Source organism: Gracilinanus agilis, chromosome 1 (genome assembly GCF_016433145.1).
Source record: "Gracilinanus agilis isolate LMUSP501 chromosome 1, AgileGrace, whole genome shotgun sequence".
Taxonomy (NCBI): Eukaryota; Metazoa; Chordata; class Mammalia; order Didelphimorphia; family Didelphidae; genus Gracilinanus; species Gracilinanus agilis.
In genome coordinates this window covers 775,943,289-775,970,011 of record NC_058130.1, presented here as the reverse complement: position 1 = coordinate 775,970,011, position 26,723 = coordinate 775,943,289, and the positions used below count along the sequence as shown (strand labels likewise).

General features: G+C 56.7%; 1 protein-coding gene across 4 annotated transcripts in view; it reads left to right on the top strand.

Annotated features, from left to right (window-relative positions):
• AP1B1 (adaptor related protein complex 1 subunit beta 1) overlaps positions 1-22,244 on the top strand; it is a 39,106-nt gene extending 16,862 nt beyond the window's left edge. Inside the window, exons 2-23 of one of the 4 annotated variants that reach the window (XM_044674160.1) lie at positions 2,149-2,212; positions 3,693-3,798; positions 5,973-6,108; positions 6,443-6,688; positions 8,382-8,572; positions 8,847-9,068; positions 9,673-9,793; positions 10,202-10,297; positions 11,352-11,467; positions 11,983-12,148; positions 14,308-14,406; positions 14,984-15,243; positions 15,828-16,029; positions 16,624-16,644; positions 17,127-17,156; positions 17,255-17,398; positions 18,232-18,377; positions 19,278-19,407; positions 19,728-19,812; positions 19,892-19,978; positions 20,064-20,218; positions 21,322-22,244. In XM_044674160.1, the coding sequence (XP_044530095.1) occupies positions 2,176-2,212; positions 3,693-3,798; positions 5,973-6,108; positions 6,443-6,688; positions 8,382-8,572; positions 8,847-9,068; positions 9,673-9,793; positions 10,202-10,297; positions 11,352-11,467; positions 11,983-12,148; positions 14,308-14,406; positions 14,984-15,243; positions 15,828-16,029; positions 16,624-16,644; positions 17,127-17,156; positions 17,255-17,398; positions 18,232-18,377; positions 19,278-19,407; positions 19,728-19,812; positions 19,892-19,978; positions 20,064-20,218; positions 21,322-21,396 (2,871 nt within the window). In that variant the 5' untranslated portion in view covers positions 2,149-2,175 and the 3' untranslated portion in view covers positions 21,397-22,244. The remainder of the gene's footprint in view (positions 1-2,148; positions 2,213-3,692; positions 3,799-5,972; positions 6,109-6,442; positions 6,689-8,381; positions 8,573-8,846; positions 9,069-9,672; positions 9,794-10,201; positions 10,298-11,351; positions 11,468-11,982; positions 12,149-14,307; positions 14,407-14,983; positions 15,244-15,827; positions 16,030-16,623; positions 16,645-17,126; positions 17,157-17,254; positions 17,399-18,231; positions 18,378-19,277; positions 19,408-19,727; positions 19,813-19,891; positions 19,979-20,063; positions 20,219-21,321) is intronic. The other 3 variants (XM_044674169.1, XM_044674175.1, XM_044674184.1) reach the window with 3 other exon arrangements.
• Positions 22,245-26,723: the final 4,479 nt, after the last annotated feature.

Genomic DNA, 26,723 nt, shown 5'->3' with positions numbered 1-26,723 from the left:
GTCCAACAAACGTACTGTGAGGTGAAGGAACTTGAGGGTCCCATGACCAGGACTTTTTAGAAATAGGCCCTGACCCAGACCTCCCTGCTTGGAGCTCGGCTTTCCCATATATACACACACACTCTGCTTCTCCTCTACAAAATCCTTGTTGTTTAGTTGAGTCTGACCCCTTGTGACCCCATTGGGAGTTTTTTTGACAGGGATACTAGAGTGCCATTTCTTTTTCCTGCTCATTTTACAGATGAGAAAACTGGGGCAAACAGCTAATAAGTGTCTGAAGACAGATTTTACCTCAAGTCTTCCTGACTTCAGGCCAGACATTCTCACACACACATACATTCTCTCTCTCTCTCTCTCTCTCTCTCTCTCTCTCTCTCTCTCTCTCTCTCTCTCTCTCTCTCTCTCCCTCCTTCCTTCCCCCACCCACCACCCACCCCCCTGCACTATAGCACTATACTAGCTGGCCCAAAATGAGCCATTGCCTGATTCTTATTACATAGAAGTAGTTTCTGTCAAAAACAAACATAAACATTTATGGCTTATAATCATGCAGTAAGAAGCTAAGAGGTTTAGTCCGGAGAGGGGTGACGGCTGTCTTCGCATATTTGAAAAGCTGTCAAAGGTGGGGGCAGGGAGCTTATTCTGCTCAGCTTCAGAAGAGAAGCAGATTTGGAATCAATAAAAGAAAAGGAAAACCTTCTCGACATTAGAGTGTGTCAAAGATGGAAAGGCCTGCCTCGTAGCCTCATAAATGTCTCACTGGAAGTCTAAGCAGAGATTGGATGAGCAGCTATTTTGGCTATCAAAAGGGAATATGTCAGGGAGCAGTAGATAGAGCACCAGGCCTGGAGTCTGGAGGACCTGCATTCAAATCTGGTCTCAGACACTTTCTAACTGTGTGACCCTAGGCAAGTCAATTTAACCCCCATCGCCTAGCCCTAAGACAGGAATGGGGGGGGGTGTTTAAAGGGGAATTTGGGCACTTAGAACAAGGGTTAGTTAGTTCTGCCACGTGGTGTGCAAGAGCCTCACCATAGGGGAACCCGCTTTGTGAAGTTTGTTCTAAAGTGTGCCCATTGCCATTCAGACCAAGGTGTGTTGTCTCTTCTGCGTTACGCTTCTAAGGAAATGCCACATCCCATTTTAGTTCTGCAAAGTTAAAAGGAAGCCTGGGGGTTTGGTTTGGTTTTTTCCTTCCTTCTCTATATCTTGTAACTGGGCAAATGCTTTCCCCCTTTTCCAGCAACAACGACTAAATAGCTACTAAGATATACACGTTGTGGATGTTGTTCAACTTTGAGACCGTCTCAGAATCAATCTTCTTCCTCCTAGAAATCTAAAGAAAAACTCCCTTCTAATGGAGGGTAGGGGAAGGCTTCCCTTCTCAAGGCTCGTGCCATGATATCTCCTAACCTAACCTCTCCATCAGGAAGCCATAGATTGAAAGATAGGAGCAGTAACTGAGTCTTCTCTCCTCTTTCTTCCCTGAAAGTTTATGGAGAATGATAGAGGGCCCAGGGAGACTTCCTCAAATTAGCCGTGTTGTAATGCTAACTCTATTTTCATCTGTCCAATTAGGATCATAGGTTCATAGACTTAGAGCTGGCAGGACCCTTAGAGACCATTGAATCTGCCTCCCCTGCCCATTTTACAGATGAGGAGATTGACGCTCAGGAAGGTTAAGGGATTCGTCCAAGATCACATAGCTAGTAAGTGTCTGGGGTCAGACTTCTCCAATCTGAGTCGGTGCCCTTTCCATCATATCGCCTCTCAGTTGTACGGGGGCCTTCCCTATTCCAGAAAGGCAGGGAGACTTTGACTCAAATCAATTGGAGTTATTCCTTACTTGTACTCCTGGTAGTGATTCTGCCTCAGAGAGATGACTGAGGAAAGGAGCGAGGGCATGTCTCAGGAGGGTGTGTGCAATGGTTCTATTAGGGGAGGGCAGGGGACAGTCTCTGTCTGTCTCACCTGTTAGGACCCCATCCTCTCTACAGACCACCTGCTGAACTGCAGGAAGGGATGCTCTCTCCCCAGGCACCTCGTTTCCAAAATTCTTGTCCCGTGTATGTCTTCCCAAGACTTCTTTCTCGTGGCTTTAATTAAAAGTTACTGGAGATAAAGCCTTTCTTTTTGTTGTTCTTGCAGAGCTCTGCCCCTGATCCAGGGACCAAAATGACCGACTCCAAGTATTTTACCACCACCAAGAAAGGTACTGCCCTGGCATGAGGCCTTTGGGCCTGTTTTCACCCTGTGGAGGATGGGAAGAGGGAGGCTCCCATAAAAGATGAGTGTGTCTGCCGCTGGAATTATTTGGCAAACCTTGGGCACTCACATTTCATGAGACCCAACACCAAACTGGTGGAGAGGATGGGCAGGAAGAGTGCTCCTCTCTGGAAATTGAGCTTTCACTCCAGATAATGGGCCACCTGGGCAAAGTACCAGCCAAATAAGTTGGCTTCAGAGGTACCTGTTCAGCCAGTTTCCCCCTTCTGCTAAGTGAGATGTGCAGAGTCTGAGCCAAGCATGGGAAAAAAGAGTCTAGTTAAAGCAACTGGTGACAGGGTCTGTTCCTTCTGATCATGTGGTAATCTAGCAGATCCTCCTTTTACCTTCTCAGCTACTTTGGGGTGCAGGAAGCCGGGCATAACTCTAGTGAAGTAGCCTTTGCTGCCTACCTCAGAGCCTTCTGGGGCTTTGAGGTATTATGGGAAAGGAGAACAAGGCTGAGGGTGAAGTGAGCAGAGGCCTTGCTCACCAGGACAGGCCAGGTTCTCACAGCAAGGGCTAGTGCTGGCCAGACCTAACTCGTGTGGCTCTCTGGGCTCATTCTTCCTGGCTGCCTTATGTAGTTCCTGCAGGCCTAGCTGAGCCACCTCGCTTGCTGTGTCCCCTTGGGTTTATCCCCCCACTTGTTGTGTTTCAATCTCAAGTCCTTCATTGAAATGCCCCCCTCTTCCCAGGATCAGCCTCATCAGGAGACACTTCCTGCATTTCCTTTTCTTCCTGCCCACCCCCTCCCACCAGAGTGCTGAGAGCCCTGTCTCTTGCCATCATGGCATAGCACCCTTCCGTAGGAGCTTAGCACAGATGGGAAACTGAGGTACAAGAGCACTGACTTCCCTGTAGCCACACTGTGGCTACACTCAGAGGAGAAGCCAGGAGTCCTGCTCACCCCCACTGGTCAGCTTCCCCATTCCTTTGGGGTTCGAGGTGTCAATCCCCATATTCAGCACAAACAGCCAGATGGAGATTAGGAAGTGAAACCCTGACCAGGGCATTTAAGGAACTATTCCAGGAAAGGCCCATCTGCAGAGATTGCCCAATGTCAGATCTAGAGGTCATTGTTCCTTAGCTCTGCATCTGGCAAGTTGCTAAGGAAGAATTCCTGTAATGAGCCCTCATCATTTTTTCTTCCTTCATCCTCTACCTGGTCCTCAGCCTTCTTAGTCCTCCCTGCCCACAAGCCCTTCCTTCTTGGGAACAGCTCTCTGGTGTGTATGTAGTAATCTGGTCTCCTGGGATTCCAGGGGTCCCAGCAAAGGCCTGAGAGTGAAAGGGCCCTCTGCCAGGATTATGGGAAGTTCCTCCAGCTCTCTCTCCCCAGACCATCCCACATCTCTGCTCTTTGGGAGAGGTGAACCTGGCCATCCCTAATGGGGCTAGCTTCACTGTTACCCATTCTTTTCCAGGGGAGATCTTTGAGCTAAAGGCAGAGCTCAATAGCGACAAGAAGGAAAAGAAGAAGGAGGCTGTGAAGAAAGTGATTGCGTCCATGACCGTGGGCAAAGATGTCAGGTGGGAGAGGCCTCAGAGCCAGAGTGGATAGGCGGGCAGAGGCTCAGAGACCTGTCAGTTTATTTCCCACTCAGCCAGAGGGGCCAAGCACCCCCAAGCCCAGGACACACATGAGGCTTTTGGCCTCTTCCTTTGTTCCTGGCATCACCCTCGCTTCCCTTCTTCTCCTCACTTCTTGTAATCCCAGGCCTTGCAAAGCCTTTCCTGAATCTGAGCCCAACTTGTTCTCATCCACCCTTCTTTATAGCCCTCTGGTTATCTCTGCCATGCATTAACTTCTTATCCCTCTTGCATTGTCCATTTAATATTTTTGTATGTAGACCTTGTCTTTCCAATTAGATCATAAGCTCCTAGAGGGTAGTAACTATCTTTTCTACTCTGTTTTCTCTTAGGGCAAGACTTCTTCACCTTTCTTTTTTTTTTTTTTTTTTTTTAAACCTTTAACCTTCCTTCTTAGAATCAATACTGTGGCTTGGTTCCAAGTCAGAAGAACCGAAAAAGCTAGACAATGGGGGTGAAGCAACTTGCCCAGGGTCACACAGCTAGGAAGTGTCTGAGGCCAAATTAGAACCCAGAACTTCTCATCTCTAGGCCTGGCACTTTATCTGCTAAGCCATCTAGCTGCCCACTTGTCAAAATATTTTTAAAAACCAGCTCACAAACCTCAGAATCTCTGCCCTGTGATAACAGGCCTATGACAGATTGTTTGATTTGCTAACACAGACCAGTTGGTCCCCATGCACAGACGTGTGCACACACACAGAGACACACATGCTTGCTTTTCCCTCTTCCCTGGGGATCCAGTGGCTAGGCCAGCCATGTCCTTGATGCCAACAGAACAAGTCACCCCACAGAGGAAGGGCCCTGATCACCAATTAGGAGGAGCAAAAATTGTTCCCAAGCCCTCTGCCCACTTGTCAGCCAAGAGAATTGCTTGGACCTGCTTCGGGCCTTGCCCAGCTCTGCTGGGCCACTTTCCAAATCAGATTGTCTCTGTCTGAAGCAACATCACTTTCCTTAAACTGAATCTCCAGTGTCACCTCTTGGTGGAGGAAACAACTTTATTTCATTTCAAATGATCTCATTTTGCTTTGGAGAAGGGAGCAGAAAATTAAGTCAGGCTCATCAGCGTTTTCTCCTGCCTCCAGGCCTTTTTTCTCCATTAATTCGGAAGCTTCAGGATGATCTGTCTACCCCAGACAGACCCTGGCCTATCCCTGCAGTGGAAGGCTTGGCTCCCACCACCCCTCAGAGATCATTTCAAGCCACAAAGCTCAGCATTCCCTTCCCCTCCCTGTATTTACCTTAAAAATTTGAGAAAAGTGAAAGTGAAGTTAAGGCTGCCTATGGAATCTTTGGGCAGCTTTTAGAGCCTAGAGAACATTGAGCTATCCCATGTGGGCCTGTTCGAAGAAGGACCTGAGGGTAGCTAGGTGGCTGGCTCATGGATTGAGAGTGAGGCCTAGAGATTTGGGAGGTCCTGGGTTCAAAAGTGGCCTCAACTACTTTCTAGCTATGTGACCCTAGACAAGTCACTCAACCTCCATTGCCTAGCTCTTAATACTCCTCTGCCTTAGAACCCTGGGACTGATACTTTGTATTGATTCTAAGGGAAGGTAATAAGAAGATATTCTTAAAAGAAAAAGAGTTCCCAAACTGTAAAGCAAAAGGCATAGGGACCAGGAGCAATCTCCTCTGCTAAGTGAGGATCCCAGGGCGTCACACTCTTCCCATCTTTTCTCATTTTCTCATGTTACCACCTGAATCCAGGTTAAGGAATTTGACCAGAATAGTGGGCCTTTGTTCACAAAACAAAAACAGCCATCTTAGAAGGACCTTTGGACCCACCGGCTGCTTGGAAGTCATGGCAACCAAGGGAATCAGAGTCCCTCCCTCCCCATCAGTGGGAATATGTCTGTCTCTCTTGTTTTCTCTTCTTCCCTACTGTGCATGCGCTCGCTCTCTCTCTCTCTCTCTCTCTCTCTCTCTCTCTCTCTCTCTCTCTCTCTCTCTCTTTCTCCTTTCTTCCCCTGCCACCACCCCATCTTTCTTATGTGGACTTTCATCCTCTTGCACTCCCTGCCCAAGCCCAGGCAGCCCATTACGAGGTTGTCTCTTTGCCTTCTCCCCAGAAGGTCAAACCTATTGCTGATTGGTTTGCTTTGGTTCCCCAGTGCCCTCTTCCCTGATGTAGTGAACTGTATGCAGACCGATAACCTGGAATTGAAGAAGCTGGTGTACTTGTACCTGATGAACTACGCCAAGAGCCAGCCAGACATGGCCATCATGGCGGTCAACACCTTCGTTAAGGTGAGCAAGGCCCAGGCCCCAGTGGGTGGGATCCAACACATTTCAGCAGGAATCTTAAGAGGCTCCTTCTCTCTGTCTCTCACTTTCTCACACGCCACATATGGGCAAGCTTTTTTCCCTTCATGGTGACTTCCTGGGGGTACCAGGACCCCCAGGATCATTTTGGAGCAGCTAAGAAAGAGTTCTGTTAAGCCAGTTAAGCTTTCTTACTCTTGGCAGTTGAATCAGAGGCTAGTAGGCTTAGTGGTGTCAGCTTGAACTCCACAATATAGTCTTTGGGCTCTCTGGGGAGAATTTTGAAAATGAGACAAGCATCTGTGTTTAACCCCTTCAGGACTGTGAGGATCCCAATCCCCTGATCCGGGCCCTGGCTGTGCGGACCATGGGCTGCATTCGAGTGGATAAGATCACAGAATACCTGTGTGAGCCCCTCCGCAAGTGCCTGAAGGATGAGGACCCTTATGTGCGCAAGACGGCTGCCGTGTGTGTGGCCAAGCTGCATGACATCAATGCCCAGCTGGTGGAGGACCAGGGCTTCCTAGATACCCTCAAGGACCTCATTTCAGACTCCAACCCCATGGTGAGTCTCACCCTCCCACCTTGGGCCCAGGCTTCCAGCCTTCCTGCTTTGTGCTTGAGCTCGACTTCCCAGAGCGTGTCCAGGCTTACTCCCGGCCCCAGCTGGGCACTTCTAGGCAGGCCAGCCATGATTAAACATTGTTTAAACATCCCTCGTGTTCCCTGCTGCTGCTTTCTCAGCAACAGGCCCCTCCGATGTTTGTGGGAATCTGCCCTGGCACCCTTTGATACAGTGGAACCTCTTTGTGCCCAGACCCAGGTTTCATTGGTGGAGAGAAATCCCTATGTGGAAACCTTCCACCAATGTAGAGTAACATCCTAACTGAGCTGGTTGTAGAGAAGTGATTCCTGGGCCCAGAGGGGGAGTCACTTGCCCAGGACCACACAGCATAGGGTGAGGGTGAGGACTTAATGGCTTAGTCTTCCAGGCTCCCAGGCTGGCCTTTGACTGGTTATTTCCCCAGAGTAGGAACTAGGACCCTGACTTGTTCTCCCCAGCACTGCCTGCCCTTCATTAACCAGGAGGGTTGGGGCTGTTCCCTTGGGCCACTCCACGTCCCTTTCAGTTTCCCAGAAGTGGAGAGATGTTCCCTGCTCTCTGTCCATCATAGGGTTGTTACGAGGAACATACGGCATAGTGTGTGAGTGTGTGTGTGTGCGCGCACATGGGCACACACACACATAAGCTTTGGAATTGAGAAGATGGGGGATAACTGCTACTAGGTTGGCTTCAAAGCTAACAGAGCTCCTTTGTCACAACCACCCCCTGAGGTGAGCAGGACAAGAATCATCTTCATGTGACAGCTGACAGATGGAAAGGTGCCCAATGCTGCTGTAGCCAAGCCAGCATAGGAAGACCCTTCTGATTCCAAACTCAGGGTGCCCCTCATTGCACCACCCTGGTCTCTGTCAGCTGACAGCCCCCCTCATCCTGCCCGTGTGGGTGCCTCATGAGAGGCCCCATTGACATTCAAGAGAGCCTCAGCTGCTCTCTCCACCAGAACACACGCCTGTCCAAGTGTCCCTATCCAGATGACCTGGGAGGCAGCCAGAGGCTTGGACAAAGCAGCCTCTGGCTCTAAGAAGGGGAGAGCAGGAAGGAGATTGTGACCTTCCCCAGGCTCTGCCAAGTATGAGGCTCAAGCACGGTGGCCAAGGTCTCCTGGGGCCTGGCTAACCCAGGACTGCTTGGCACTCTTCCTGCCAAGATTTCTCAACCCTCTGGAGACAGGGTCAGCCTGTGGGGGTGGGGAGGGGCTCTTGCCCAGGCACCACTTCCTCAAGAGAGCCATAAGCTCATTTAAGCTTTGGGGACCCTCACTTCCTCTGAGCCTTCATTATAACCTGGAGAGGGGAGCTTTGCATGCCAAAGACATCTCTATGACCATCCTGTTCTTGTGCTTATCTGATGGAGGGTTTGTGGGCCCATTTTACAGATGGAAGGGGAATCGAGGGAGTCCAAGATTCCAAATGCTGCTCCCCAGGTGAAGCTCCATTCAGTCAGCCAAACTTAAAGTATGTAATAAGCACTACTGTGTGCCTGGCACTGTGCTGATGGAGATGGAGCAATCCCTGCTGTCAGGGAGTTCACAGGGGAGAATGATGGGGGTGGGGGTGCATGTGGATCCCACAGATCTGATCTGGTGCCTCATGTCACTGGGAGCCCTCCTTTGATGAGAGCCCTTACCTTCCAGGTGGTGGCCAATGCTGTGGCTGCCCTCTCAGAGATAGCAGAGTCTCACCCGAGCAGCAACCTCTTGGACCTGAACCCACAGTCAATCAACAAGCTGCTGACAGCCTTGAATGAGTGCACAGAGTGGGGGCAGATCTTTATCTTGGACTGCCTGGCGAACTACATGCCCAAGGATGACCGGGAAGCGCAGAGGTGAGGAGGAGAGGGCGGGGCTCCCTTGGGCCCTGGTCCTGGTGGGTTCCCAAGTGTCACATCTTAAGGATCTGCCTTCTAACAGTTAAGTGGCTCCCCTGCATGTAACGTTGGAGGGGGGCCTCAGGAAAGGACTGGCGCAGGTGCTCACGGGTATGCTGGCCTCCCCGTCTGGGGGGTCCTGAAGTGCAGTGATTCTGTTCTCTGGCATGGAGGGTCACGTTTCCCCTTCTCTCTTGTTTGTTGTGGAATGGGGAACACCGCTCGTCCTCAGCATCTGTGAGCGTGTGACCCCTCGGCTCTCTCATGCCAACTCTGCTGTGGTGCTGTCAGCGGTGAAGGTGCTGATGAAGTTCATGGAGATGCTCTCCAAGGATCTCGACTACTACGGCACTCTCCTGAAGAAGTTGGCACCGCCTCTGGTCACCCTGCTGTCGGCCGAGCCAGAGCTGCAGTACGTGGCCCTGCGGAACATCAACCTCATTGTGCAGAAAAGGTGACCGCCAGCCTGCTCCTGTGAGGGTACATCGGGAGGGGCTCAGGGACTTTGGGGGGAGTGTCCGTAACGGCTGGCAGAGGCTAATCAGAGGCTGGTTCAGTTCAAGAGAGATCCCTCTTGTGCCAACTCCATCCTTCTCCCCAAGGGCTTGAGGGGCAGGCAGGGAAGATTCTCCCTAAGTTGCTGCTGGAGGGGCTCGGGTTGGGCTCTGCATCAGGCTGCCTGCCACTACTTGGATTCTGAGGTCCCTCTGGTCGTGGCCAGCCCTCCTGACCACACCAATGGTCAGGACCAGAAAGACAGCCATCGGTGCTGCTCCGAGTCCCCTAAGGCATTCTGCAGACTTGTTTTCCCTCTTCCTTCCCTTCCTTCCTGTGCCTCAGGCCTCGTGCCTAACTGCCCATGGATTCGGGTTCATCTCCTTGGCATTCAGGACAAACCTGCCATGTTTGGCGCTTTGTGGCACTCAGTCATTACTAGATGATCTGAATGCAAAGACCCTGAGCCAGTTGCTTCGGTAGGACGAGAAAGACCCAGGAGAATGTGTCCTGCCTGGAGTTTGCCTCCTGGGTCATTCTCAGGATTGCCTTCTCCCTTCTAGGCCGGAGATCCTGAAGCATGAGATGAAGGTCTTTTTTGTCAAGTACAACGATCCCATCTATGTGAAGCTAGAAAAACTGGACATCATGATCCGCCTGGCCTCCCAAGCCAACATTGCCCAGGTCAGCCAGCCCTGGGCTGCCTCGTGGGGAGCCTCAGGCTCTGTTCCCAGGGGATTCTGGCCGGCACCCCAGCCCTCAAGCCCCTTCCTTTCCACAGCCCCCAGGGGACCGTAGGTCCCTGCTCCCAGATTGCCCCCAACCACCCCCTACAGCAGGGGTCGGCAACCTTTTTGGCCTTGAGAGCCATAAACGCCACATTTTTTAAAATGTAATTTCGTGAGAGCCGTACAGTGCTCACAGTGCCCTCCTGTAATAGCGCCTGAAAAAAATGGACTTTATGGCTCCTGCAGAAAGAGCCATACGTTGCTGACCCCTGCCCTACAGTCTGCACCTTTGTAAAGCCTCTTAGGAGGCACCTAGCGGATCTACTCCTGACTAGCTGCATCTCACTACATGGTTCTGTGGCAGGTGCTGGCAGAATTGAAGGAATACGCCACAGAAGTGGATGTGGACTTTGTACGCAAGGCTGTCCGTGCCATTGGCCGCTGTGCCATCAAGGTGGAGGTGAGCATGCCCAGAACCAGCCCCAGGAAGCTGAGCCCCTCATCCTCCCAGACAACATCTGGCCCTATCGGGGAGCAGGAACCCTTGGGAACCCCAACCCCTCGTCTCCCTCAGGGCTCCCAGGTCCTGGTGGTGGGGCTCACCTGTCCCTTGATGGCTTTCTTTCTTCCCTTTCCTTTGGGCACTCGGGTCATGGGTTTGGAGGTCACTCATGACTGTGTAGAGGAGCCGGACCCCCTCAGATCACTAGAAACTGGGGGTTACGCTGCAGGAGCTCAGGCCAAGGGAACCTGTGCAGCCAGACAGGTGTGTCTGGCCAGCTTGCCTAGTGAGGCAGACCTTTCTAGGGCAAACTTCCTTTGTGGAAAACTATCTGCAGCATGCCTGCTCCCAGGTGACATCCCACCCTGGGCTTGCATCTCTCCAGGTTCTGTCATCCTCTTCAGGCTACTGCCTTCACTCTTTGGCCTCCTGGACCTAATCTACATCTGGAAAGGAAATTGGAGGCTGGCTACCTAGCTTAGTGTTCTCATTTTATAGTGGGGGAAACTGAGGGCCAGGGAAAGGAGGTCATTTGTCTGAGGCCACACACAGAGGCAGCCCCAAGTGTGAGTCCAGGCCTTCTGACTACAGGGTTAGTGCTCTGTCCCCACCACCTGCTCTATCCTCATGCCAAGCCCTCTTCCTGACCCATGCCCTGCTAGTGTGACACCTAAACCTCTGGCGAGTTATCCTGGGGAGGGCTGGGGCTCAGGCTGAAGGAGCCCTTGGGTAGCTCCTCTTCCCTAGCTCCAAAAGCATGGTGCTCTTTAGGGGTGAGCTCTCCTTGGACCCATCCCTTTTGTTTCAGTGAACAGGGTGGCAGTTTTTAGCCACAAAGGTAGAGGACAACCTGGGCTCTGGGGTGTGGTCCATCTTCCCCTCCCTGAGGGACTTTCTTTGAGTTATTCTTATTCTCTGTTCCTGGGGAGGAGATTCCCCCACAGCCCTGCCTCATTTCTCCCAACGGTGCCTCATTCCCCTCTGACCCCTGATGTGGGCTCTGTCCTTGCAGCAATCTGCTGAACGCTGTGTGAGCACACTGCTAGACCTGATCCAGACCAAGGTCAACTATGTGGTGCAGGAGGCCATTGTGGTGATCAAGGACATCTTCCGCAAGTACCCCAACAAGTATGTACCCTGACAGACCCAGAACCACACCCCCTCCCTCACCTCTTGTGCCCTGCCCCATGCCAGAGGCCATGGTGCCCAGGGAGCATGATTGAGTTTTATACTGTCTCCAGCTTTAGGCCTCAGGGAGACAGGAGGGACCAGCAGCAAATAATCAGGGCCTCGTGCTTTGGATGCTGCTGTCACCAGAGGTGACCTTGAGAGCAGAGGAGCGTCAGGGGCACAATTCAGCTGCCGTGGCAACAGCTCCTGTTCCCCTGTTCATTTCTACACTCCTTCCTGCTGTGAGGAGGCTCGGGGAAGTCTTGGGGCCTCCTTTGGGCACAGAGTGACCTTGCACATGCCGGCGAGCCCTCTACGCCGAGTTTCATGTTTCCCATGTGACAGTGTTAGGGCTGAAGGTCCTTTCTAGTTCTGAGATCCTGGGGTTCTGCACTGCTACAGAGCCAGCTCCTGGGAGGCTCCAGCAGCCTTCTCCATTGGCCCTGCTCACCCTGCTCCCGTTTGGCCCACAGGTATGAGAGCGTGATCGCCACCCTGTGCGAGAACCTGGACTCCTTGGATGAGCCGGAGGCACGCGCAGCCATGATCTGGATTGTGGGGGAGTACGCTGAGAGGATCGACAATGCCGATGAGCTCCTGGAAAGTTTCCTGGAGGGCTTCCATGATGAAAGCACCCAGGTAAGGGGAGCACCTGGGAGGGAGGAGTGCCCAGGAGGAGAGAAGGACTCAGGGGAGGCCACGTCCCATCCTCCCAGCACCTTACAGTGCCGGGGGCATGGGTATGGTGGTGGTTCTGTGCCCAGGGGGAGTCACCAAAGGTGCTCTGAATGTTTACTCCCTGTGAAGGAGGAGGAGAGTCAATCATCCCAAACAGGCACTCCCCAGAGCCTCTGAGTCAAGATGAGAGAGGGACAGAGCAGCCTTACCTCTGGCTTGAGCCTGCAGGTACATGACAGCCCCTCCTCCTCCTGCCCCATAGACTCACACACAGAGAAAGAATTGGGGAGATCAAAGGAGGAGGCAGCTGGGAAGCTCTTGCACTTACATCAGCAGAGCTGATCATTGCTGTTCACACACCCAGAAAAAGCCCAAGTAGAATTTGAGGGTTGGTATCAGGTAGAGGGAAGTAGAAACCCACATTCCTGGGGTTCTGGAGTCCCAGCCCAAGCTGATGTCATGGAGCAGCCTATCTCATGGAGAGAGAGGAGGGACCTGTGTGAAGAGTCTCCTCTCTTGCCCCACTAACTCTTAGCAGGCCACTGATATGACACCTTAAGATGGAAAGTCATTCTGAGGGGAACTGGGATCCAAAAGAGCCTAGTCCTAAGGGTCGCCTAAGCCAGAGGAGGAAGAGGCCAGCCTTTGTGCAGGCAGCCCTGGTTCTCACCAGCCTCTTTGGGATCAGTCAGTCTCAGCTTTAGTGAGCACCTACCATGTGCTAGACATTGTGGAGACCAGGACAAGAGATGGAAGCAAAGTGCACTCTAGAGGAGCTTGTCGTCCTAGAAGCCAAGACTTTTGTCTCAAACCAGGCCGTAGACTCCCTTCATAGCTGTGGCCCCCTCTAACAGCCCTTTAGGGTAGGCATCAGTACATGTGGTGGTCCCAGGGACAGTCAGAGAGGCTGGTCCACTCCCCACTTCCCCTTCTTGCTGCCTCCTAAGAATGACCAACTCCAATAGCCTCCTGGACTTACATCCTCCACTCCTCCTTATTAGCCTGCCGTGTGGGCTGGAATAATTAAGTAACTGATTTCTATAGGCATGATGGGGCTGACAGGCCCCTGGAGATGGAGCTGCACAGCTGCCTCTGTTCTTCTCCTCTTCCTCCTCCCTCAGAGCTGTCCCAAGCCAGGGACTAATTTTCTGTTGGGAAACAGTCCTGGGAGCCCTATGGTGGCCTGTCTCTTCTCAAAAGCTTTGAGTATAGAGGGCCTCCCAGCCCTGACTCAGGACAGTGAGCAGCCAGGCAAGAGGCCACTCATCCTGCACACCACTGTGGACGGCATCTCAGGTGCTTTCTGGTGTTCAGCCAGGGCCAGCTAAGTCTATGGAGTCGAGAGTCAGAATGGCCTTTGTCACCCAAGCAAAAGCCAAAGAGAGAAAGTAACTTTGCCCAGGTCATCTAGGCAGGAGGTAGTGGAGTCAGGAGTCAGATCCCAGGTCTCGGCCTCCTGCCCCACAGCCATCAGAAAAGGAGGCCTGGGCTGTACATCAGAAGACGGGGCCCTTACCTCATCTCTGCCCTTTGGTGGATGTTTGTAAGATCTGGCTGGGCCCTATCATCTCCCACACAGGGTCTATAAGTGAGGACAGCTGGAATGGCCACAGAAGGGCCCTGGCCAGGGGTCCTGGGCTTTGTCCTTCCAGAGTTTGGGACTTGGGTATAAGTCCTGTCTCCACCTCATTCTTGCTGTGACATCAGGCAAGTTATTTATTCTCCTGGAGATTCTGCTTTCTTGGCCACAGAAACGGGTCGCATTTGCTCCCGCTGCCTTTTGGAGCTGTTCTAAGCAGAGTACTGGAGAGCTTACAGGTGCCATAGAAATGTGGGTTGTGGGCTACATGTGGGCCTCTTGGTGTACCTCGCATCAGTGAGAGGAGAGCCCTTGCCAGTCATTCCCAGGACTCCAGCCTACCCAGGCAGGATTGGCTAGTTTAGGCCAGATGCTCTCCTAGCCCTTCTCTCCACCATGGTGGCTTCTTGGGTCTTTTGTTGGCTTCTTTCGTGGAGAATGTGGCCCCTGGCTTCCCCACTGAGGTGTGGATAATGGGCTTCTCTGTCACCTATGCCCTGCCTGCCCTCAGCAAACCCTCATGCTTCTCTCTCCTCCTCAGGTCCAGCTCCAGCTGCTGACAGCTATTGTGAAGCTCTTCCTGAAGAAGCCAACAGAGACCCAGGAGCTGGTACAGCAGGTCCTCAGCCTGGCCACTCAGGTGGGTCCCAAGGCCTCTGTCCATCTCTTGGCAGGGAGGAAGGAAAGGTAGACTGGAGTTGACCAGCAACAGTAGGACTGCCTTTAGTTCCTTGGACAAGCCTAGCCCTGAGGGGACATGGGAGAATGAGCCAGCCTGCCCCCTGCCCCAGTGAGCTTACCATGCGGCTACAGAGGCCTAGGATTCAAGGATGCTCCACCATTGTGGCGAAAGGAATGTGTGTGGTGTGGCTCAGTGTCCTGTGCCACAGCCACAAAGGGCAGTTGTGGATAGCTATGGGGCTCTGGTGTGGGAACAGGGAACAAAAGAGCCAAGACTAGGCCAGAGGGCCCAGGACCTGTGACCCTGATGTTGCAGGGTCCTGCGTTTCTCCCATCTAGAAGATGAAATCCCCTTTGTCCATCACTGTTCCCCACCTCTCCTTGGACGGTTTGGGGATGGGGGTGAGTGTTGGGGAGAAAAAAATCACAAGCTTCTGTGCAATGAGGGCTGACTTGAGGGTATCAGCTGCTGCCCTGCTCTGACCTCCTCTGGGCCTTTTTCTCTGTCCACCCCATGCCTACCTCCTCCCACGAAGGACTCTGATAACCCTGATCTTCGGGACCGAGGCTACATCTATTGGCGCCTGCTCTCTACAGACCCCGTGGCAGCCAAGGAAGTGGTCCTGGCCGAGAAGCCGCTCATCTCAGAGGAGACTGACCTCATTGAGCCCACCCTTCTTGATGAGCTCATCTGCTACATCGGCACGCTGGCCTCCGTCTACCACAAGCCCCCTAGTGCTTTTGTGGAGGGCAGTCGGGGGGTGGTGCATAAAAGCCTGCCCCCACGCACGGGCTCGTGAGTACCAGGCCCAGCAGGGAGGGAGCTGGCCAGACCCCAGGGCATCCAGCCTAGCCAGTCAGCTCAGTGGAACAGCTCTGCTCCCTTTGAGATTCACCCACCCCTGGGATCCGAGGACCTGGTGGCTGTGTGTGGCTGGGCTCAAACAGGGAATGAGCCTTGCTGAATAGTTAGTCATTTCCCTGCCCTGGAGAGGGCATCATTCCCACCTGCTCTGCAGGGCTTTGGCATTTGACATGGTTTCAGGATGATCTGGGGTCCTCCTTCCCTCAGCTGGGTCAGTTCAGTTTAATGGTGATTGAGTGCTTGCTGGAACATGTCCCTGGTGGAAAAAGAGCACTGGCTTCAGCCTCCCAGAGGCCTCTGGGTAGGGGTGACAGAAGATTGTCCTCTGTCCCCTCCAGACCTGACTTGGTACCCAGGCGTGCTCTGCCAAGATGCCTGGAGGTGGCTGAGTTTCTCCTGCTGTTTCTAGCTTTATAACTCAGTCACACAGAAAGGTGGGTTTGCTGCTGGGGCCCAAGACAAGTGGTCTGCCCTGCCCAGCTTACTGTTTCCCTTTCTTCTGTCTTCTGTGGCAGGAGTGAGAGTGCTGAGAGCCCTGAGGCCGCCCCTACAGGGGCACCCCCCAGTGAGCAGCCAGCCGTCATCCCTGCCCAGGGTGACCTCCTTGGTGACCTGCTTAACCTGGACCTGGGCCCCCCTGTGAGCGGGCCCCCTCTGACCACAGCCTCAGTCCAGATGGGAGCCGTGGACCTACTTGGCGGAGGTCTGGACAGCCTGGTATGTCAGGACGCTTTCCCTTGTTTTTCATGGAAGGGTATCCCCAAACCGACTGACCTGAGCCACTGGGACCAGACCTAGGCTCAGTGTTCCATCTTTGGCCCCCAGACAGTTCTTTTGGCCCTTCAAGGTCATGTATGTATGCGTCTTCAGAAACTGGGGGTGACTCACTCTGTGGAGGACTTGGGGCTTGGTAGAGCCTCCAGCGGGCGTGCATGGAGTGGTGCCAAGAGTAGTTAGAGGAGAGGGGGAAGCCCTGCAAAGGGCCTGGCATGGTCCAGGACACGTGCTGCTACTGCAGTGGTGGCTCTGAGAATCCGTGTCTCGGATGTATAGCCGCGTGGGGAGCTAGCTAGGAGCAGCTCCAGCATAGGGGGAGACTGTCTAGATGAGTCTGTAGGGAAGGCCTTTCTCTCCAGGTTTGCCCACCGGCAGAGCTTTGGCCAGAGTAGAAATCTCTTCTGACTAATCTTTTTTCCCTCCTTCCCTTTCTTTCTCTTCCTTGTCTATGTTGTGTCTGTCTCTTTGCTCCTGGCTTCTCTCTCTCTGCATGTGGCTGACTGTCCTCTTCACCTTGGCTGCATCTGCTTGGAGATGGGGGACGAGTCTGAAGGGGTAGGGATCAGGCTTCTTCTCCACCTTTAAAATCTCCCCAGGTGCCCGGGTTATGTCTTCCCTTCCCCTCCTGTTGGACTGGGCCACAGCAGCCTTAGGGAAGAGCCGAGCAGCTCTGCCTTGGGCACGTTGGGGTTTATAAAGTCAGAGGGGTACTCCCTCCTGCTGCTGCCAGTGTCCCCCCAGGCTCATGGCACTTCACAGGATTTCTGTCATCCTGCTTCTCAGTCTCTCCCAGCACTACTCTCTAGCCGGGGCTTCTCTGTGCAATCTCAGCCCTGGGGGGAGTCTGAGCTGGTTCTAAATCCCTTTGGTGGATGTGTCTGGGGTGCCCTGTCAGTGTGGGTGTAGCAACTGTTGGCTGGGCCATCGCCCAGCTGGGAAGGCTTCTCGTGGCCTTCCCCAGCCTTGGGCTTCCCCAGGGGCAAAGGGGAGTTTCCGTCCTGGCTCTCCAGTTACTGGGCTCTTTCTTGTCTCTGCAGCCTAGAGGCGATGTGAGTGGAAGCCCTGCAGTGAGTACTCAGTCCCCACAGCTCCTGCCTCTCTTTCTCGGGCCTGCTAACGTGCCCCCTCCAGCCCGCCCTCACCCACTCTCTCTGTCTCTTTCCAGATGGGAGGCACCAATTTTGCTGCACCTCCCGCAGGGACGATGCCCGCCACCCTGAGTGCGCCCATCGGCGGTGGCTTGGGGGACCTCTTTGACTTGACCAGCGGAGTGGGAGGCCTGTCAGGCTCCTATGTGGCTCCGAAAGCAGTAAGTCCTGGGCCTGCCTCGTTCCAGGAGGAGCTTCGCTTCCCACAGGGGAGGGCAGCGCTTCTTAAAGCCGCCTGCAGGGCTTGCTCTGCTCGTCACCCACATCTTGGCCAGAGCCAGGGTTTGTGTCCTTTTCTCCCAGGATCCTCAGTTAGGAAACCCTAAGAAGTGGCCTGGGCCGCTGGCTTCAAGGCCCTGCCCGTGAGGGCCTCAGCCATGCCTGCCAGGTGGCAGTGGGGGATCCTGGGGGCGACCTAGCCAGGGACGTGACCGTGGAGGCCCTTCCTGCCAGCATTTGATTCAACCGTGTGTGCGGCGTGCACATGAGGGCTGGCTGATGGTGCCATAGATTTCAGCCCCCGAGTCAGAGCCCGCCTCCCCCTTGGAGGAAATCGCACTCCAGCCTGGTCAGCGTGGAGAGGTGGCCTTGAGCCTGTGTATCAGGGCAGTCCCTTCCTGAGCGCTCCCCGGCTGTAAGACGCCAGTCTGCCCCTACCTCTCGGGCCCTCTGAGGGATCGCATGCCGGCAAGGACCACAGGCGGTCACCAGAACTGCCCAGAGATCTGTTGTGGCAGGGCCTGGGCCGGCCGCTGGACGAAGGCCAAGAGGCAGCCTCATTCCTCCAGCCTAGAACGAGGGCCCTTCGAGTTCAGCTTGGGGGCACACGTGTACGTACATGTATGTGCGCCCACACACACCGCTGGCCTCCGGGAGCTCCAGGCACATAAGGCAAAGCCTCGGGTCACCCACCAGCAAGAGCCCAAGGTAGGATTTGAACCTGGATCTTCCTCTAGACCACCAAGCCCTCCCCTCTGCTGGCCTTCTCTTGCAGGTCTGGCTCCCTGCCATGAAAGCCAAAGGCCTGGAGATCTCGGGCACCTTCACCCGCCAGGTGGGCTCCATCTCCATGGACCTCCTGCTCACCAACAAGGCCCTGCAGGTCATGTCCGATTTTGCCATCCAGTTCAACCGCAACAGGTAACCCCACAAGCTGGCAGCCGGTGTGGTTTGTGAGCAGGGCCGGGCCAGGAGGGGGCACTCGCTGACTGCCCAGGGCCACCCAAGGGTGCAGCGTGGGGGTGCAGGAGCGAGATGGGCTCGGGGCCGGCAGCCCACAACCCTGGTGCAGCCTCTCCTGAGGTGCCAGGGAGGCCTGCACTGCAGTCTCCGCGGTTGGCACCTCAATTCTGACTCTTCCCAGGGGGGCCCCCACCGGCCCACCCTGAAATCAAGGGTTGGCTGAAAGAACCAGCCTCAGCCCCGGGCCAGTCAGGGAAGAGTCTCAGGAGCCCTTTGGGGTCCTCCGTGATGGTGGGGTGCGGTGGGGGGCCTCAGTGGCCCGCCCTCCCTAGTCCAGCCCGTGTAAGCCAGCTTCCCTTGGGAAATCTCCGAAGGGCTATGAGCTGGGGCCAAAGGTCAGCAGCAGGACATGCCGATGGGTGGGGGGGCGACCCAGACGCCCAGAGTCCCAGAATCGGAAAGCTCGAGCCCGGCACTGGTCACGCCCGGCCCCTCGCTTGGGGGCAGCTGAAGTCACTGTCCAAAGTCCGAGGCAGATGTGGGCCAGAGCAGGGCCTGAAGGGGTCTGGGTAGGGGCCCAGAGCAAGAGGACCGCAACTCGGGCTCTGCTTTTCCCTCCACCTCCTGGGCCTCCCCTGCCTGAGCGTGGCTGCTGCTGGCCATTTCAGGCAGGAAGCCTTCCATGGGGGCCGCAGAAGAAACGCCCGGGAGAGCCCCCTAGACTTGGCCCAAAAACACGGCCTCAGGGCAGCCCGGACGTCTGGGCCGTGTCCCGGGCAGTGTGCCAGCGAGTCGAACCGTAAGCTCTCGGCTCGTCCCGGATGTTAATTCAGCCTTCGCTTGTGTTTGCCGCATCAGCTTCGGCCTGGCCCCCGCGGCCCCCCTCCAGGTCCACGCCCCCCTGAGTCCCAACCAGACGGTGGAGATCTCCCTCCCCCTCAACACTGTGGGCTCCGTCATGAAGATGGACCCCCTGAACAACCTGCAGGTACGCTCGGCCCAGGGCACGCCGAGGCAGGCAGGGTGGTGAGGGGAGCGTCCGGCCGGAGAACTGGGGAAGGAGGAAGCTCGGCCTCCCGGCCTCCCTCACGCCCCCTTCCAGGGGCCAGGCGGGCCCTCGGCTCTCTCAAGGGCAGCCCCCAGTCTTTATTTTCGCCAAGATGAAATGGGATAAAGCATAGACATGTGGCCCGCGGGGAGGCCCTTCCCCGAGGTGGGCTCAGCGGGCTGGAGGCCGGGGGCCGCGGAGCTGGGCGGGGGGCCGGGGCGGGGGGCCTGGCCGCCACCTCGTTCCCTTCCTCTCCCCAGGTGGCTGTGAAGAACAACATTGATGTCTTCTACTTCAGCACTTTGTACCCGTTACACATCCTCTTTGTGGAGGACGGCAAGATGGGTGAGTGGCCTGCCGAGGGGCGATCGCCTGGGAGGGGAGCTCCGGCCGCCTGGGCTCAGCCCCGTTTCTCTCTCGTCAGAGCGGCAGATGTTCCTGGCCACGTGGAAGGACATCCCCAATGAGAACGAGGCCCAGTTCCAGATCAAAGACTGCCCGCTCAATGCAGGTGAGCCCGGGGGCGGCTGGGCCGAGGGGCCCCGGGCGTGAGGAGGAGGACCCCGCCGCCATTCCCCCTCTGATCCCTTCCCCAGAGGCTGTGAGCAGCAAACTGCAGGGCAGCAACATCTTCACCATCGCCAAGAGGAACGTGGAGGGCCAAGACATGCTGTACCAGTCCCTGAAGCTCACCAACGGCATCTGGGTGCTGGCCGAGCTTCGGATCCAGCCTGGCAACCCCAACTTCACGGTAAGGCTCCTGGCAGCCCCCCGCCGGGCCGGGTCGCCCCGCGCTCTCCCCTCCCCTCCCAGGTGATTCGGAGCTGGCCCGGCTCTTGCCAGCCTTGAATGTAATGGATTCTGTTCTCAGAAAACAGGATGAAAAACCGGGAGAAGGAAGTTCTTTTTCCGGGCTCCCTTCGCTCTTGGGGGGGCCGGGGGGGCATCGCCTCCTTTCCCCACCCCCAGCACCTGCCTTTCCCTCCCCTGCCGGCATCCAGCCTGGCGCTGGCGAGGGGCCCGGGCTGGGGCCTGAGTGGGCGTGTTTATCCCGCCTCCCCGGCTCCCCATATGGCCCTGGCGCGGAGCCTGCGCACCCGCCTCCTGCCTTCTGTCCTCCCTCTCGCGGACGCCCCCGGCCTTTGGCCAGCTCCGTCCCACCGCTGGGCCGGCGCCCGGGAGCAGAGGACGAGGCGACCCCACGGCAGCCCTCCCGGGGCAGCTCACGTCCTTCATCTCTGGAAGGAGGAGGGCAGGCGGGGATGGTCTGCTCGGTGAGGATGGCGGCGATGCCGAGCGCAGCGTCTTGTTTGCTGCCCCACCATCACGTCCCCATTTTACAGATGAGGAAACCGAGGCCGAGACATGTTAGGGGACTTGCTCTAACGGAAACCCCGGAAACCCGGGCCTTCCTGCCCCGAGCCACAGGCCGCTGACCAGGCGGCTTCCCTTTGGCCGAGAGGGCAGGCGAGGCTGGGGGGAGGCTAGCGGGGAGGGGAAGGGAGGCGAGGGGAGGGGGACGCCCTCATCCCCCAATCTCTGTAATGGCTCCCGGCACACCGGTCCCCTCCGCTCCCCACTTGCCTCGAGCCTCCTGGGAGGGGCTCCCTGACAACCTGCGGCGGTGATTCATCCCCTCCTCTCCTGGCAGAGCGCAGAGCCTGCCGCCAGCAGCTGTGTGGGCTGGAGGTATATTTGGGTCTCTGGGCCGACGTGGTGGAGGAGGCTGGAGCGTCGCCCCCTGCTTCGTGCAGGGCACATCTGCAGGCAAGCGGGCCTCGCCCGGAGCCCCCTTCCCTCTGTAGGAGACGGGGGGCCTGCCCAGCACCCCTTTCTCTCCTGTCTTCCCTCCAGCTGTCCCTGAAGTGCCGAGCCCCCGAGGTGTCTCAGCACGTCTACCAGGCCTACGAGACCATCCTCAAGAACTGATGGCCCCCCGCCCCCTCCTCCCCAGGCCAAGGGACTCCCGGGAGAGGCGCCAGCAGAGAAGGCTTCCCGTTGGACATCGAGCTGCAGGGCCCCGTGACGCCCACTTCTGCCGGGCCCGGGGAAGGGACGAGGGGCCTGTGCGGGGGGAATGGCGACGCCGGTTGGTGCCGGGGCTTCCCTGGGGACCGTCCTTCCGACACCCCCCCGGTGAAAGAAATTGGGGGCCGTGTTGGGGGGCCCCGTCTCCCCTCTCTCCTCCTAGGCCAGAGCACATCACTGTTCTCCCACATTCAGGCCCCAAACAGACCCTGGGAAGACCTTTGTCTCTTGGGCTTTTTCCTGAATTTCTCTGTCAAAGAACCTGCGTCGGGCGTCCCCCTCCTCAGCCGGAGCGCTATTCTGTCCTTAGGAGGCGCGGGGAGGTGGGGCTAGCAGGGACCCCCTCTCTCAGGCAAGATGGCGGCCCCACACCGTTTTCTCCTTCCCCCATGTTTGCTTTGGCTGAAACCTCCCACAGTCCATCTGCCTGGGCCTCGCTCGGAGCCGGGCCTTTGGGCTGCCGCTCATCCCGTCCTCCCTCCCTCGGCTTCTTCAGGTCCCCTCCCGGGTGCTCCGGGGATCCTCCCCTCTCACCTCCCCCGGCCAGCCGCTGCCCCGCAGGGCCCCAAGAAAGCTTCAGCGTGTGCAGGGCCGCTCGGCTCCTCACCCACAAGGGCCGCCCGGGCAGGGCTCCTGCCGAGGCCTGGGGCTCGCTGCCACCATCCCCTGGGTCGGGAGGTTTGGCCGCGGCCTCCTGCCGGACCTCCGAATGGTTTTGTTTGTTAATAAAGAATGATCGCTTTGGGCAACCAGTGACACTAATTTTTTTTCTTCCCCTCCCCCCAATAACGAGAGTTAGAGTCCGGCAGAGGGGGTGGGCTAGGACTTCGGCCCTTGCAGTAAATATATCTAATATATATAAATAAGAGATATATATATTGTATGTTTACTCGTGTTTTCAGAAAGAGAAACAATAAAAGTGACATCTTACCATCACGAGTGTGTCTGGAGACGTCTGTCGGCCGCTGGCATCATCCCCCTCGCACCCGGGCCACCAGGCATGGAATTGGGCCTTGAATTCCTGGTGGCTGGCTGGCCCGGCCTGTAGCGTAGTCACATGAGGGGCTCCCCGAAGGGCCGTCCTTTCACCTCCTCTGGCTGCGGGTCCCTTTCCAGCCGTGCCGTCTGGGGGGCTCAGCCCTAGAGAGCCGCGTGGATTTCCTGCAAGCGTCCCCCGTGCAAGCCCAGCAGGCCTGGGTCCAGCCTGGGTCCCCGAACCCCTGGCAGAGCCCTCGAAGTGGCCAAAGAAGCGGAGCTGCCCTGCGTCTGCCCTGCTGTATCCTCAGAAGGGTGCTCTTGGGAGCTCCAGAGCCTCGTGGCCCCCCCTTCGCCCCGCCGGCGTCTGGCTCTGAAACCCTGCTCCCACGTTGGGGGGTCCCCGCCTTCCTGTGGGGAAGCCTCCTTGCAGAGCGGGGCTCCTCCTGGTTCTCGTGACGAGGTCCCCATGCTCTGGAGCTACCTCGCTGCCTTCCCGCGGGGCCCGCCACGGGCACCCTCCACACCGGGCCGGGACGCGCCTCCCACATCTCTGCACTCACACAGCCATCGCCTGTGGCCTGAACGACGTCCGGCGTCCCCGCTCGGCCCTCCTGCCTCCCGGCCCTCCTCGGGGCTCGGACATTCAGCGTCTCCACAGCCTGCCGTCTGGCTCTCCACACGCCGTGAAGCCGCCCCGCGATGTCTGCACGCTCCGTGTAGATAAATATTTCTTTTTCAGCCCTTCCCTTCCCTCTTAGAAGCGACGCTGGGTGCTGGTTCCGAGGCAGAAGAGCAGTAAGATGGGCCGGGGGGGTGAACAGCCAGGAAGTGTCCAAGGCCAGATTTGAACCCAGAACTTCCTGCCTCTGAGCCTGACTCAGGATGCACGGAGCCCCCGCCCTTCCTCTGTGCCAGGCCCTCCGCCATCACCCCCGAGGAGACTCACACCAAGAAGTAAACAGATTCTGACCGAAGCGATCCTAAAGCCTCATAAAAATGTGCGCAAGGCGGAGCCGGTAACCGGGGAGACCCGCCATGGCAGGCCGGGGGACGAGAGGGGCTGGAGGAAGCCAGTTGGGCCGCAGAGCGCAGGAGACGAGCGATGGGGGGTGATCCGGAACGTGGGGAGCCCCGTCGGGAGGCTGCCGGAATGGCTCGGGCAGAGGCGACGCAGGGGGGAGACGGCAGGAGTCCGGGCTGGGCAGAGGGAGAGCGCGGAGCCCGGGGCGTGCCGAGGTCACAAATCGGAGGACGTGGCGCCTTTGCCAGAGCTCGGGACCACGAAGAGGAGCTGGGAGACGGGGCAGCCTGGGTTCTAACCGGGCCTCACACCCTTCCTCCCGGGGTGACCCTGGACGAGTCACCTAACCCTCACTGCCCAGCCCGCCCGCTCTTCTGCCTCGGAACCGATTCAGTCTGGATTCTAAGAGGGAAGGGAAGGGCTTGGATAGAAAGACGAGCCGCCTCCCAAAGCTGCTGCAACCATCGAATGGGCCCCTTTGCAAGCTTCCCCGTGCTAGAGACTATGAGGCTGTCTTTGACATGGGGAACTCCCAGTGTGGCGACTTCCTCCACCAATCCACATGAGAACCCTTTCAGGCCTCCTCGTCCAGGGTCCCGGCTAGCAAGCGTTAAAGGGAGGCACATTCCGTCTAGCCACACCGTGCCTGCGTGTTCAGATACCCACTATGTTATTAATATATGTGATGGAAGGACAAGGGCCAGGCAGATGGGGGGAAGGGACTTGCCCAGGGTCACACAGCTAGTTGGCTGTTTCCTTCTCCAGCTCTGATTTGACATATGAGGAAACTGAGGCCAACAGGCTGGAGTGACTTGCCCAGGGACACACAGCTAGGATGTATCCGAGGCTAGATTTGAATTCAGGTCTCCCCAACTCTCTCGACTGAGCCACCTGGATGCCTCCAACACAAGCATTCCTATCCCCAATTTACAGACAAAGAAGCCAAAGGAGGCAACTTAGCTTTCTCCGGATCCTCACAACACCCTGGGATGTGCCGTTATTATACCCATTTTACAGATGGGGAAACCGAATGGGAAAGGGCCACTCTGAGCTCATTTGGCTGGTCCCAGATCCGTGCTCTTTCCATTGCCCTGAAGGACCATGTGGGAAAACACTCCCCAAGAGGCGTGGCAGAGCCGGCCTCTCGCTCCTTTTCCCATCATCCCTCTCCCTCCCCAGTCATGCGGCTGTTGTCACTCTCGCCCCTCCCTGCCTCCCGGCGTCTGTCCACAGGGATTTCTGCATCCATCAGACAGAAGGTTCCGTCCGGCCACCACACCATCGTACCGCCGGCTCCCCCTCGGCCTCCGGCCTCCGTGGCCCACTGCGGCCTCCATCCGGCGCTGGGGAGATGGCTGAGGCCCACGTGCTGCTTGGGGGCAGCCGGAGAGGCCTTGGCCGGCCTTCAGCCTTCGCCCAGGTCCTCGCCTCGCCTCTGCCCCACGCAGGCGGCCCAGAGCACCTCCTCTGTCCTGCCTCTGCAGATGGTCCCCTGCCTTCAGGGCCGGCCCTGCGGAGGAGGAAAGAGCCAGAAGGCCCATCCTGAGCGGGGCTTGGCTCGGTTTTGTCTCAGACTCCGACGTTCTAAGGCGTCCATCTTGGACTCAGTTCCAAGGCAGAAGAGTGGTAAAGGCTAGGCAATGGGGGTCACGCGGCGAGGGAGGATCTGTGGCCGGATTGGAACCCAGGACCTCCCCTCTCCTTGATGCCCCCCTTGGCTTGGGTTTAATGCGGCTTTCTTGGTATCCCCAGTGCCTGGCACCGAAATGCTTGTTAACTGACTAACTGGTGTCTGGCGTCACAGGCCCTGGGCGAGCCGGCCCAGCCTCCCGGGGTCTGTTTCAGTTTAGAAGGAGGTAAGCCGAGATCCTGCTCGGCCCCAGCAAACCACGAGTGGAAGGAAGCTGGAGTCGGGCAGATGCACCCTTGACATGAGGCGCTTTTTTCTTTCCGGAGCAGGAGGTAGTGAGCTCCCCATCACGGTAGGTCTCTAAGAAGCACTTGGCAGGGACATGGTAGAGAGGATTCTTGGTCAGGTACAGCGTGGGCTTCACACCAGGACCCTCTGCCCCCTCCCAGGTGCCCTCCTCACCCCAGAGTTTTCTTCTGCCTCCCCTGATCCCCCATGATCCCAAGCGTCTTCGACTTGTTCCTCACTGTGCCTTAGTGAGTGCTTGAAATGCTAACGCCTGAGAGCCAGACCTGGAGGGGGAGGGGGCCTGGCCGTGTGACCCTGGGCGAGTCACCTCACCCCCATTGCCTAGCCCTTGCCGCTCTTCTGCCTTGGAACCCGGAGATCCCAAGACAGAAAGTCAGGGCCAGAGACGCGGTGCAAGCCGGAAGGGATGGGAGGGAGGAGCCGCTATCTGCTCCGAGCCTTAGAGGAGGGCTGCAAGAGGCAGAGGCAGAGCGGGAGGGAAGCCGGGAGTCCTGGAAAAGCAGGCAGGAGAGGATGCTGGGAGCAGACATTTGGACTTGACCCTGGAGGCCAGTAAAGGCTGCTGAAACTCCGGAGCTCCCATCCCTGGAAGACAATCAGCTCGGCCCAAAGTCAAGAGCCGGAGCCGCCACCCAGAAAGGGGGGAGCCCGGAACTGCAGTTATGTAAAGCTCGGAGGGCTGGGGGGGCGGCGCAGCAATAAATGCATTCCGGCACCCTCTGCCTGTCTCGGAGCTTCTGCCTCATTTTTGTGTGATCGACACCCTTTTCTTCCCTTGTCTTTGTTTTCTGGAGGACAGCATTGTTCTCCCCTCCGAAAACAAGAAACAAGCCTGCTGCGGGGAGAGGAGGGGGCAGCTAGGTGGCTAAAGAGCAGGTCCTGGGTTCAAATGTGGCCTCAGACTCTTCCCAACTGTGTGACCCTGAACTAGTCACTGAAACCCTATTGCCTTGATGGCTCTTCTGCCCTAGAACCAATATATATAGTATTGATTCTAAGATAGGAGGGGGGAAGAAAAAGAGAGACAGAGAGAGAGGGAGATAGAGAAGAGGAAAAGACATGAGAGAGGAAGAAAGAAAAGAAGAGAGGGAAAAGGGAGACGGAGGGAGAGGAAGAGAGAGGGAGGGATAGAGGGAAAGAGGAAGGGAGGAGAGGAAGAGACAGACCTATGGAGACAGAGAGAGACCGAGGGGGAGGGGGAAAAGAAGGGGAAGGGGGAAGAGAGAAAGGGAGGGAGAGAGGAAGGGGGAAAAGATGGGGAAGAGGAAGAGAGAAAGGGAGAGAAAGAAA